Source organism: Heptranchias perlo, chromosome 7, assembly GCF_035084215.1.
Source record: "Heptranchias perlo isolate sHepPer1 chromosome 7, sHepPer1.hap1, whole genome shotgun sequence".
NCBI classification, from domain to species: domain Eukaryota; kingdom Metazoa; phylum Chordata; class Chondrichthyes; order Hexanchiformes; family Hexanchidae; genus Heptranchias; species Heptranchias perlo.
This window is the reverse complement of record NC_090331.1, coordinates 88870263-88884158: the sequence shown is the minus strand read 5'-3', so window position 1 is coordinate 88884158 and position 13896 is coordinate 88870263. Positions and strand designations below refer to the sequence as shown.

The 13896-nt window shown below is 43.4% G+C and overlaps 1 protein-coding gene and 1 long non-coding RNA gene across 4 annotated transcripts in view; one reads left to right on the top strand and one right to left on the bottom strand.

The window, feature by feature from the left end:
• LOC137323945 (partitioning defective 3 homolog B-like) overlaps positions 1-13896 on the bottom strand; it is a 750054-nt gene that overhangs the window by 312944 nt on the left and 423214 nt on the right. For all 3 annotated transcript variants that reach the window (XM_067988088.1, XM_067988089.1, XM_067988092.1), the window contains 2 exons: positions 10607-10813; positions 5517-5757 (listed from right to left, as the gene is read on the bottom strand). In XM_067988088.1, the coding sequence (XP_067844189.1) occupies positions 5517-5757; positions 10607-10813 (448 nt within the window). The remainder of the gene's footprint in view (positions 1-5516; positions 5758-10606; positions 10814-13896) is intronic.
• LOC137323947 (uncharacterized) overlaps positions 1-13896 on the top strand; it is a 28440-nt gene that overhangs the window by 11865 nt on the left and 2679 nt on the right. The window contains exon 2 of the long non-coding RNA XR_010963474.1: positions 12818-12981. This is a non-coding gene — a long non-coding RNA (uncharacterized lncRNA). The remainder of the gene's footprint in view (positions 1-12817; positions 12982-13896) is intronic.

Genomic DNA, 13896 nt, shown 5'->3' with positions numbered 1-13896 from the left:
GTAATGAAGCTGGTGAAGCAGACATTTCAATTGATTTTTAAAAAATAATAATTTTGGTGAATTTCTCGTGCTCATCATCAACAACAACTTACATTTATATAGCGCCTTTAACGTAGTAAAGCATCTCAAGGCGCTTCACAGGAATGTAATCAGCCAAAAATTTGACACCGAGCCACATAAGGAGATATCAGGTCAGGTGACCTAAAGCTTGGTCAAAGAGGTAGGTTTTAAGGATTGACTTATGGGAGTAAAGAGAGGTGGAGAGACAGAGGGGTTTAGGGAGGGAATTCCACAGCTTAGGGCCTAGGCAGCTGAAGGCATGGTCATGGTGGAGCAATGAAAATCGGGGATGCGCAGGAGGCCAGAATTGGAGGAGGGCAGAGATCTCAGAGGGTTGTTGGGCTGGAGGAGATCACAGGGATAGGGAGGGGCGATTAAGTGAAACAGAACACTTTCCATTTGAGACATGCAAGACCCAATTTTAATGTAATGCGCCTGGCAGGAGGAGGCAGACACCAGTTTTGCCCCCCTTTGTTGATTGAAGTCGGAGAGTAAAATCGGGTGGGGTGTAAAACGGGCGCCCGACCTGAACCCGCCTCATTCACACCGGGTGGGTTAGTTTAAAATTGGGGTTATGGTGTCAGAATCGAGCGTTGCCAGGTCAGGCATGACTACATGCACAGAAAAGCTCCTTCTGCTCTTCCCCGAAATGATTTGGCCCAGCTTCAAAGGAGCACCACCAGCACAAATGTGACATTTTCATTTCTGACACCAGCCATTCATGTGAAATTACCAAGTTAGCTCCAGTTTAGTACCATGTGTTCAAGCCCTCCCAAAACTTGGCAGACCACTGCTCAAACTGATTTTGTGTAGGGCCTTTGCACAGGAAACTTTTATCTAATCAGTTGGAGCTGGATTCAAAAACCAGATGCAAGAACACTGTCTAACACATCTTACCACATGGTCCTCACTTTCACAAAGCAACTTCATCTGGACAAATTAAATCCATACGCCGTGGTCCTGGACGAGTGAACTCTGCATCGAGGTTAGAAGCAGCACTGCGGGGACGCCAATCATCTTTCCATCCTTGGGTTCAAACCATGTTTTACACTCCAAACAAACTCCTTTGACAGGGGAGGGGGGAAAAGGAGTATTTTCTGAGGAAAGTGTCATTGATGGCAAAGAATAAAGATAAACCTGTATCTACATAGAAACCTAGATTTTCATCCCCGAGTAGAAGTTAGGGAGGAGTGCAGTTTGCACCCACACGATGTGGTGAGGTGATCCGATCCTGCCAACAGTTTCAGGAGTCTAGGGGAAGCGGGAATGACTCTAATTTGGGCACCATCTATTGGCAGGGCAGGAACTGGCACACTGCTGAATGACTTAAAGGTCTTCAGCAGTTTCAAGGGCTGGGGGTACAGCGAAACGGATTTATAGCAGAGCAGAAGGCTCTAGTGGAGCAAGTTCTCCGATGCAGCTCTGGAAGTGCTGCTGGAAGAAGTCAGGCAAAGGAGGGAGGCCCAATTCGGCATAATGTCCCGGGAGGGACAGACATACCAACAGACAGGCAGGGGCAGGGCGAGCCTGCGCGCGCGCGCTGGAGGGGCAGGGCACGCGGGAAGGGAAGGGGGGAGAGAGAGAGAGGGGGTGAGAGAGAAGTAGAGCAAGCACTGTGACAGGTTTCACTACCTATGAGTAAGCATGTCAAACCCTGGGGAGGGAGGCCATGCAGGGCGCCACAGATAGAAGGACAGATGCCAGCTGCAGATTTGTCATGAAGCTCTGCTTCTCTTCCTTCCAATCCCTCCATACTCCACCGTGACAAAACTGATGTTATTTTTGACTAGTTTTTAGCAACTGTTTCTTTTAAACTCAGTCACTCAGTCAGGGCAGGGCGAGCGTGCGCGCACGCGCGCGTGCTGGAGGGGCATGGCACGCGGGAAGGGAAGTGGGGGTGGTGGGGAAGAGAGAGAGGGAGAGAGAGAGAAGTGGAGCAGCCAGTTAGACCAGCATGTGCACCAGGTCTGTCCCAATTACGAAGCAGGGTTTGTTGTTTGTTTACCCAGGTACGTAACTGTCAGCTCACCTAGTTCTCAAGGCAAGGAGAGTCACTCCAGAAGGTCTGGGGAGTTGGAACTCATTGGGAGTAATCTAACATAGAACAGCCAAAATAAGCTAGGGTAAGAAGGTTAGAAAAGATCCAATAAACATTACCCCCAGATTATCCATCGGAAAATTATATCCTGAAATAGGCACAGGTCAGGAGTGTGACGGAATACTCTCCACTTGCCTGGATGAGTGCAGCTCCAACAACACTCAAGAAGCTTGACACCATCCGGGACAAAGCAGCCTGCTTGATTTGCACCCCATCCACCACCCTAAACATTCACTCCCTTCACCACCGGTGCACTGTGGCTGCTGTGTGTACCATCCACAGGATGCAGTGCAGCAACTCGCCAAGGCTTCTTCGACAGCACCTCCCAAACCCGCGACCTCTACCACCTAGAAGGACAAGGGCAGCAGGCACATGGGAACAACACCACCTGCACGTTCCCCTCCAAGTCACACACCATCCTGACTTGGAAATATATCGCTGTTCCTTCATCATTGCTGGGTCAAAATCCTGGAACTCCCTACCTAACAGCACTGTGGGAGAACTGTCACCACACGGACTGCAGCGGTTCAAGGCGGCGGCTCACCACTACCTTCTCAAGGGCAATTAGGGATGGGCAATAAATGCCGGCCTCGCCAGCGACGCCCACATCCCATGAACGAATTAAAAAAAGAAACCTTTCTGAGGCTCCTTTCACTCAGTGACATCTGAATTCTGGTACTCAACAGCCCATTCTGATTGTTCTTCCTCCCAAAGAATCAGGTCCAAGCCCCAGGGCATCCAGCCATGCCAGCACTTCACAACATGTGCCATCACCCAGGGGAATGAGTAAGGAAGAAAGAAAAATTTGCATTTACATAGCACCTTTCACGATCTCAGTACGTCCCAAAACACTTTACAGGTAATGTAAAGTATCCAGACTGATACTCCAGTGCAGTACTGAGGGAGTACTGCACTGTCAGTGGGTCAGTATTGAGGGAGTGCTGCACGGTCGGAGGTGCCGTCTTTCGGATGAGACGTTAAACCGAAGCCCCATCTGCCCTCTCAGGTGAACGTAAAAGATCCCACTGGCCAATATTTATCCTTCAACCAACATCACTAAAAAACACATTATCTGGTCATTATCACATTGCTATTTATGGTATCTTGCTGTGTGCAAATTGGCTGCCGCGATACCCTACATTACAACAGTAAGTACATTTCAAATGAAGTACTACATTGGCTATAAAGCACTTTGGGACATCCTGAAGTTGTGAAAGGCAGTACGTAATTGCAAGTTCTTTCTTTCTTTTATCAGACCCGCTGATGGATTTGGTCTTTGTGCAGCATGTGTCCTAAATCTGTGATGGCTTCCTTTGGAAAGCCAAGCCTTGAGAGGCACTGTGACTCAATCATATGGATGTAGAAGTGCTTCTAACTGTATGCTTAGATGTTGTATTGCTCACTTACCTGTTCTCCTCCTCTTCCTCCCAGAAACAAGTGTAGAGGAGAATTCCTGGGGAATTACTAATTGAAAAACAATTGTGCACCACCTGAAGAGAGGTGGGGTAAAAGACAGTCCCTCAACACATGCATGGCAAGTAGTTGGCAACAGCAAAAAAAAAAGAAAAAAAGATTTTAACTGCACCTGTTAAAATAAAATTTTGGCCATTAAAAATTGGGACTGGTGCTACAGTGGCAGAGATCCTGTATTATGGATGTTGTTCTCATTCCCCACTGCCTCATTGACCAGTGTCTGATTTTGTAGCATCACTGGAAAATCTAGGCTAGTGGAGAGTGATAAGAAGCAAATGCGACCCATATGCCTTTGTCTATAATTTGGTCTGCCCGAAAAAGAGGCCGTTTTTGAAGATTTCTCAATCTGCCCATTACCTCCCTCCACCTTCATTTTCTCCCCATGTCTCCTGAAGATGGAGAGTTATGATGAAGTGAAGTCCACAAGCCTGGCCAACCTCCGAGGATCTGATCCAAGTAGCTCTCTTTCATCATGGATATTCATGTATAGTGGACATCACGGCCAAACTCAATCTTGTTCTTCCGAAACATCCACATACATGCATTTTCCAATGGGGGTCACTGGGGAATAAATCAGGAAACTTCAGCTGCCCGTATCCTAACTTGCACCAAGTCCATTTACCCATCACCCCTATACTCGCTGACCTATATGGGCTCCCGATCTAGCAATGCCCCAAATTTAAAATTCACATCCTTGTTTTCAAATCCCTCCATGGCCTCTCCCCTCCCTATCTCTGTAACCTCCTCCAACCCTACAACACTCCGAGAACTCTGCACTCCTCCAATTCTGGCCACTTGCACACCCTCGATTTTAATCGCTCCACCAGTGGCAGCTGTGCCTTCAGCTGCCTAGGCCATAAGCTCTGGAATTCCCTCCCTAACCATCTCTGCCTCGCTACCCCTCTCTCCTCCTTAAAACTACCTCTTTGATCAAGCTTTTAGTCGCAATTCCTACTATCTCCTTATATGGCTCGGTGTCAAATTTTGCCTGATAACAATCCTGTGAACAGCCTTGGGATGTTTCAGTACGTTAAATGTAAGTTGTTATTGTTGAATGGAAACCCATTAATTTCCCCCTTCCCAGCTGGAACTTCCAAGTCAAAATGTAGCATATCCACTAGCAAGCAGGTTCAGAATTGCTCAGCACGAGGTCAGGATCGATCCGTGGGCCTCCAGCACCCAAGACTTTTTAAAAAATCATAAAGGGCCGCCTTACTGCCAGAAAACCTGGGTGAGCTAGTGGAAAACCAGCTGGGTGGAGACTCTTAACAGCCAGTCTAGAGAAACTTGCACAAAGTTCTGTGTTACCAGAATGGGTTGGTTTCACGAACTCTCAAATCCAAAGGTCTCGGAGCCCAAATTCCAAATGTGGGTACTTGATCACCAATAAACACCTGAAGGCACAAATGTCTTTCATATCTATAAAACCTTTTACAGCTCAACAGATCAATGCTGATATCACCATCATCATCAAACCCATACCAATTCTAACCTTGTATCAGAATTATGGGGAAAAGCTCCTGTTTATCCTATAGCATTAGCTGGAAGTTAGAACATATAGGAACATAGCAACAGGAGTAGGCCATTCAGCCCTTTGAGCCTGTTCCACCATTCAATTAGATCATGTCTTATCAGTATCTTAACTCGATCTACCCGCCTTGGTTCCCTAACCATTAATACCCTTACCCAACAAAAATCTATCAATCTCAGTTTTGAAATTTTCAATTGTCCCCCAGCCACAACAGCTTTTTGGGAGAGCGAGTTCCAGATTCCCATTATCCTTTGTATGAAGTAGTGCTTTCTGATATCACCCTGAACAGTATAAATTAGGCCATAAAATGTATAAAACCAGGTCAGTTCATGCACTGATAATTCCATTAAATACCTAAGCATTGCTCCGAATCCTTTCTTCTTAGCTTTCTTTTCTTGACTCTCATTTTCTTTCTTCTTCTCTTTGTCTTTCACTTTTCCTTTTGTTTTCACCTTCTTTTTCTTGTCTTTCTTCTTTTTCTCTTTCTTTGTCTTACCATCTGAACTCTCCACGTCCTCAAGCTCCGCGGTCCCTTGTAATGCGGATTCACTGCCTGGAGTCTCATGGCCTGACTGGGAGCTGTCTTCAGAATCCGCTGCAGTAGATTAAAAAAATACATAGACATGTTAAAAAAAAAAATCATCAGTGCATAGCCGTTTGTATTTTTTTCCTTTGAGGATAAGAACGCTTTTTTAAAAAAGTGTATTTTTCCACTCTTCTCCAGTTCTCCCATCACTTGCATCATTCTCCATCCAACACATATTGAGAGGCAAACTCCTCTTAAGCTTCTTCCACCAATGTTCTGAAACGAATTACTAGGAATGAGTGAGAGTAATGTAGGGTAATTAATTTTTCTCCAATTTTCCTATTTATGAGTGTGAAGGTTGTGGGTTCAAATCCCACTCCAGCGACTTGAGCGCAATATCCAGTGCGGTACTGAGGGAGTGCTGCACTGTCGGAGGTGCCGTCTTTTGGATGAGGCATTAAACAGAGGCCCTGTCTGCACTCGCAGATGGACACAAGAGATCCCATAGCACTATTTTGAAGATGATCAGGGGAGTTCTCCCCGGTATCCTAGCAAATATTTATCCCTCAACCAACATAATTAAAAAACAGATTATCTGGGTCATCAAATTGCTGTTTGTGGGAGCTTGCTACGCGCAAAATGCACATCAGCTCCAGACCCGATTTTTGGTAAGGAAACAAAGGGGAATTTCAGGGGGTGGGGGTGCCCCTCAAATTTGGCAAGGATTTTTTTTTAAAAACTGATTCACCACCCAAACAAAACACAAATTTATTGATGGAAATTTGTAAAAAAAACTGTTTGACGGTCCCCAAGTATTTTTCATAACAGAGCAGCATTTTGCGACCTCTCCCCTCAATACTTGCTATTTTGTGGTAATGGTTATTGTCCGTACCCTGTTTAAATAATTTAAGGATTAGTAATGGAAGGGCATTGACATGGGATTTGTATTTCCACAATAAGCTTTACTTGGCCTCACAAGTGGGAATAAAACTCCTATTTCCTTGTCATCCAGAATGTTTTCTGTTTATAATAGCTGTTGAAGCTTTATAAATAAGTAATTGGGTTTGTTTATATTTTATTTTAAAGAGGAGTATTACAAACGCAGAGGGACATTTAATATTCCCATTTATGTCATGTGAGCTACCGGTCACCTCTCTTCAGAGGGACCTGCCGTAAATGGCCTTAAAGTAGGCATTAGCAACAGAATTTATGCAATTCCTATCATCGACAGGTCACAGCGCTAATATGAGCCTGCAGTTCTGTAACTTGAGGACGCATCAGAAATTCCAACGGCTTTTGTTTTTAAATCATTAATTGGAAAGAAAATCCACTGCCTCAGTTCCACAGCTATTAGCACATCTGCGCCCATGAGGGGCTGTATACGTGACTGAGAAGCCAAGGCAGGGCACATTTGATTACTGGACAGGTAGTCTTTGAGGGAGAATCTAGTGGACAGGTGCAAAAAAATTATTTAAAAGGCTAATAGAATATTGGTCTTTATCTCAAGGGGACTGGAATAGAAATGGGTGGAAGTTATGTTGCAGCTGTACAAAGCTCTGGTTAGACTCCATTTAGAGCACCGTGTTCAGTTCTGGGCATTGTACCTCAGGAAGGACATATTGGCCTTCGAGGGGGTGCAGCACAGATTCACCAGGATGATACCCGGGCTAAAGGGTTAAATTATGAAGCCAGGTTGCATAGACTAGGCTTGTATTCCCTCGTGTAAAAAAGATTAAGAGGTGATCTAATTGAGGTGTTTATTAAAGGATTCGATAGGGTAGACAGACAGAAACTATTTCCTCTGGCGGGGGAGTCCAGAACAAGGGAAGCATAACCTGTAAATTAGAGCTAGGCTGTTCAGGGGTGATGTCAGGAAGCACTTCTTCACACAAAGGGTAGTGGGAATCTGGAACACTCTCCCCCAAAAAGTTGTTGAGGAAGGCGGTCAATTGAAAATTTCAAAACTGGGATTGATAGGGTTTTAAGTAAGGGTATTAAGAGTTACGGAACCAAGGTGGGTGAATAGAGTTAAGATACAGATCAGCCATGATCTAATTGAATGGTGGAACAGGGTCAAGGGGGTGAATGGCCTACTCCTGCTCCTATGTTCCCATGGATTGGGTCGCTGCACCAATCTGCGGTAACAAGCAGCCAACAGAAAGCGCAGAACTAGCCGTGTTTTTCTTTTTTTTTATATCACGAGGAAAGGACTCAGGAGAATCATAAACGGCACCAAGAAAAAAAAATCATTGTATATTAGCTCTGCTCCGAAAAATTAATTTGCTGTGACCTTGTCTATAGATGAAAAAAATGAATTTAATAATAGCAATGTGGAGTTGGAGTCATTGTGTCTGTCACATAAACAAATGTTGGCTATTACACCACAAGCGGTTTATTATAGGAGTGATTTTCATGAATATTGAAAACCTACAACTCAAAGAAATGAAACTGCTCATGAGATACCAGTTTCTTCTCATGCGTGAAATAAGCCAGTAATCAACTGCTAGCGATATGAGGGAGGAAAGGAATGGTAAGATAAACCATCTCTATAACTCTGTCTTCAGTGACCCAAAGTGTCTTTATGATATATACACTTGCCACCTCAATAACATAAAGATTTGGCTCTGCAACTGAAAAATAGTTTTCATGTTACAATATATCTAGTGAATGATAGACAAATTAATCACTAGAATAATACAGGAACTGCAAACAGTCCCCAATAAACCCCTGAGCCTGACCCCAGTCATATCCTGCAACCATTGTCACAAACCATTTCCCCAACATTCACCCTAGCCCTAAACTGCAAATTATTAATACCAGTATTCAAACTTACACAGTCTCTAATCACATTGAAATGTCTGAAAGTGTTTCACATGGTGAATTGTTTTTGGAGTGCTGTCACTGTTGTTATGTAGGCAAACATGGCAGCCAATTCTGCACCACCAACATCCCACAAACAATGAGGTGAACGACCAGACAATTCTCTCCTCACCCAGCAGTAGTGTTCAGGAAGGAATGTTTAAGCAGGGTACTGGGAGAATAATAGAATGATACAGCACAGAAGGAGGCCATTTAGCCCATTGTGCCTGTGCTGGTTCTTTGAAAGAGCTATCAATTAGTCCCACTCCCCCGTTCTTTCCCCATCGCCCTTTAAATTCTTCCTTTTCAAGTATATCCAATTCCCTTTTGAAAGTTACTATTGAATCTGCTTCCATCACTTTCAAGCAATGGGTTCCAGATCATAACAATTCACTGAGTAAAAAAAATTCTTCTAATTTCCCACCTGGCTTTTTTGCCAATTATCTTAAATCTGTGTCCTCCGGTTACTGACCTTCCTGCCAGTAGAAACAGTTTCTCCCGATCTACCCTATCGAAACCTCTCATAATTTTGAACACCTCTATTAAATCTCCACTTAACCTTCTTTGCTCTAAGGAGAACAATTCCAGCTTCTCTAGTCTCTCTACATAACTGAATTCCCTCATCACTGGTACCATTCTGGTAAATACCTTTTGCTCCCTCTCCAAGGCCTTGACATCCTTTCTAAAGTGTGGTGCCCAGATTGGACATAACACTCTAGCCAAGGTCTAACTAGTGATTTATAAAGGTTCACCATCACTTCCTTGCTTTTGTACTGTATGCCTCTATTAATAAACTCAAGTGTCCAATATGCTTTATTAGTAGCCGTGTCGACGTGTCCTGACACCTTCAAAGATTTGTGTAAGTGAACCCCCAGGTCTCTCTATTCCTGCACCCACTTTACAATTTTAACATTTAGTTTATATTGCCTCTCATCATTTTCCTTCCAAAATGCATCAACAAGCTCTCTTCTCTTATTCGAACAGTGGCATTGGATCGTTTAACACCCACCAGAACAGACAAACCGGACCATGGTTTAACGTCTCATTCCCTTTCAATTTTACCTTGCTCTAAATAGACTGATTGAATGATCCTGTTGGTTGAATCTCAAGCACAGTCTCTGCACCAGCTCTAGATACATGCCATTGTTAAGTATGGCAATTTCAAATGAAGATGGACAACAAGATAATAAAAAGTTTGAAGCTTAGTGGAGAAATGCTGAATACTGAGTTTTAATAGGGACATGTTGTATTCCAATTTCATAATCCATTCCAACATTTTTGTGATTGCAATCATGTTTTATAATCCTTCATTACAACAAAAAAGTAATGGGCTAAGAGTGATGACCTGGGAGCACCAGAGAAAGGAAAAGCAAATGTGAGATTGTCAGGAAGATTTGAGAGGATGAGATGGCAAGTGCACCTGGAAATCTGGGACTCTCTTCCCCCAAAAAGCTGTTGTGGCTGGGGGGGGGGGGTCAATTGAAAATGTCAAAACTGAGATTGATAGATTTTTGTTAAGTGTTATGGATCCAAGGTGGATAAATGGAGTTAAGAAACAGATCAGCCATGATCTAACTGAATGGCAGAGCAGGCTTGAGGGGCTGAATGGCCTCTTCCTGAATGATGGAGTCTGTGTAATGAGGAGTATGAACAGAAACCTATGCTGTGGTTTTCATTAATTACAAAATCAATTTGCTGTCACAATTTAGGAAGCATGCTGCTAAAGAAAGTTTATGATCTAAGGTGTTAAGTTTTCCTACGTTAAAGGGTTGCTGATCTATAATCTGACACCCCAAAGGTAAACAAGATACAGTGCATTAAGAGTCAGATTTGATGTTCAAGTAAAGGAACTAGAAAGGTGACAAAATGGTCTACTGCCTTCCTGTCAGTTTGGGAACCTCATTGGAACAACCTCAGCTGGCATCATGGACCATGAAGAGGCCAAGGGAAAACATACAGGGGGGAAAAAAATCCTAGGATTCTTTTTCTACAATGTGAAACCAGCCCAAAATAAAACATTCAAACCATTAAAAAAAAGTGTGCATCACAGAATACTTACCATCGTCTGGAATTTCTGGTCCATCATAGGACTTGTCAATTGCAGCCCTGAAGCTCTCGTTGCAACCCCGACCTCGGACCATGTGAGGTCGGGGTCGATGGAAGGGAAGCTCGTTCTTCCTGACCTCAGCAACGGCTGTTTGCAAACTCTCAAGAGAGCTAGACTTCTTCAAGCCCAGCATGGGGCCGACATCTTTCCCCGAGGAATCTGGTTGGGAAAAAAAAGGATACTGAACATGTGACCCAAGATAGAGTGTCTATTGACAGCACTGTGTCAGCCAAGGAGTTGGAGGCAGGGCAGGGCTCACAGCAAATAGTCTATTTTTACAGCAAACAAAGTATTTTTACTCAGCAAACAAGAGTCTATTTAAACAGAGCACTACAGTAAACAGTCTGTAGTCTATTTAAAGAGAGTCTCTATGAACTACAACAAACAGAACTCATGACCGAAACTACAACAACATCTCCCGATAAAAGCAGGTTGATTTCTCAAGCAAAATGCAGTGAATGGAAGATAGTTGCATACAAATTATGTGCATAAAATCAATCCCAGTCTCCAGGTATCTTTTGGATGAGACGAGGTCCCGTCTGCCCTCTGAGGTGGACACAAAAGATCCCATGGCACTATTTCAAAGAAGAGCAGGGGACTTCTTCCCGGTGTCCTGGCCAATATTTATCCCTCAATCAACACCACTAAAACAGATTGCCTGGTCATTATCACATTGCTGTTTGTGGGAGTTTGCTGTGGGTAATTTGGTTGTCGTGTTTCCTACATTACAACATTGCCTACACTTCAAATGTACTTAATTGGCTATAAAGTGCTTTGGGACTGCCGGAAACCAAGAAAAGACACACTAGCCTCCAACTGGTCAGTAGGCAACAGTAGGTAACACAAGGTGGGGTACCATAGCCATCTTAATTTCAGAACCAGTCCGTTTTTAGTTAGCTGATCTCAGCTGGAACAGTAGGGTGGGAGTGGGGGGGGGGGGGGAGAATTTCCCATTCCTGATTGTTACCTAGTGACCATTGCTGGAAAGTTTATACACGTGGACAGGACTTGGCTGTGATGCTTTCCATGCTGGAATAACCTGCCAACACTCGCACACTAAGGAAAGTCACTTGGGTGATGCAACTCGGGGTGTGCCCCCATGGAACCATAAGCTGGTATGAGTAAGAACGGTTTAGGAGGGATGGTGGGAGATGGGAGATTGCACAAAAACACAAAACATAGGGGAAAACTGTTTTTTATTCTGTTTTGTCCTTTTAGCACAACATGTATAAAATAAAGAAAACTTTTTTGAAATATTGTAAATGTGGTATATCAGGTTAAACACGAAGATTTTGGGACTAATCTATTTATTCCAGCAGTCAGCAGCATCAAAGAACATCTCTACCAGAGATTAAGTCTGTAGCAAATTAAATGAACATATAATTATACTGCGGTTTACTGAGGTTAGTCAATAAAATAGTCTACCCCAGTCTACAAATCGTGATATAGGACAGCAACAATCATACACAGATTGCAAGACACTTTAGCTGCTTGTCACAGCTCGGGAATAATGATCCACTATCCACTCCATTAGAGAAGCCTACAGAAACTGTAATTACATATAGGTTTAGTGTTGCCCATCTTAGTGAGTTATTCCTACTCACTCCTTTCTCTCTGTCCTGTTAATACAACACTTATTACTTGGTGGGTGGGGAGTTATATGTCTTTGTCGCCAGCAAAATCCCTGATAATTCGACGAGGAAGAGCTGGATGGCATGAGCACACATTTGGAAGCTGACCCCACTGTCGTGGGGGGATAGCATGTAAACAAAGGGAGGTGACTACGCAAACAGAAGAGGAAAAGCCTTCAGTGGCAATGTAACATCTGCACTGTAACAGGTAAGAAAGAGTCCTGGTGCAAATGTTTCTAGAAAATTGCATAAAATTTCGAGACCAGTAGATAGACAGGTGTAGACCCTTACCAATGTAAACACAGACAGACTCACAACATAATTAATGCTACATGGTCTCCGGTATAGGTATTAGCCGATGAGTCAGAAGGTTGTGGGTTCAAGTCCGACTCCAGAGACTTGAGCGCAAAATCGAGGCTGATACCCTAGTACAGCTTTTTAAAAAATATATATACAAATAAACTTTGCTGAGTTTTTCCCCCTTCTCCCCATCTTTAGGTTTTCACCTTTTTGCTTTTGTTCCCCCTTTTAGCTCTGCATTCCCAGCACCCCCGCCTCCTCCTGAGGAAATTCCCAGTTAAGGACCAACTTAAGAATGAAAGCTCTGGGAACAGAACAACAGGCAAGTCCCAGCCTCCTGAAAAAGGGGATTGTGCAGGAGAACATTGTTTGGGCTATTGGAAGATGGAATCATAGGTAACTTGTTGAACTTTTTCCAGAACTGTTGAATTTTTTGTGTGTATTTATCATATCGTACAAAAAATGTTTTAAGAGCGTATGGATAGATGGGATAACTAACATAGCCGCTTAAAGGACTTGTAATTTCTCTCTCTCGCTCCCTCCCCCCGATGCAATTGGCACCTTTTTTCGTGAATGGGAATATTTTGAGAGATTGCAGAATACATGTGTATATGTGTTTTCTGATTGGTTGCTTTTGAGCGAGTCAAATTTGAGCCAGTCAGCATGCTTCACGGACCGTGGGCACATCAGACGCACACATTTTAATTAACTCGATGTACGCTGCAGAACAGTTTAAACCTACAGTAAGATTATTGACATTCTTCGCAGAGGCATTTGGCCATTGAAAATAGTGGGAACGGATCTTGCTGGAAAAAGAACAGCGTGTTAACGACGCACGCCATTATTAACGTGCAAACCGGGCAGCAAGTTCCGGGGATCGAGAGATACGCCATGAGTTGTGAATCTCCAGAATTTGCTGGTCAATTTACGCCACACTGCCATTTGCTACACACAAAATGCATCTCACTCTTAGCCCTCCCATTATTTTTAATAACTTGTTGAATTTGCACATTAATTACCCATTAAACGCGTCACAGAAAATTTAGTCTGGTAATTAGCAGCATAAGTACCTTTTTAACGAAGTTATAATTGTTAATGCAATGCCAATCAACCTCTCTGGCCCAAAAAGGGAACGATTTAAACTGTGGCATCTCATTCCTTTAGGTGGTAAATTGTTCTTAAAGATTTAACAAATGTCAAATTTAAAATTATTGCATTTATTTCTTACTTTTCCTTTGTCTCTTTATTCTCTCTCTCTTAACCCAATCTTTCTTTCCCTCTCTTCATTGCTCTTTCTGTACCGGATTGGAC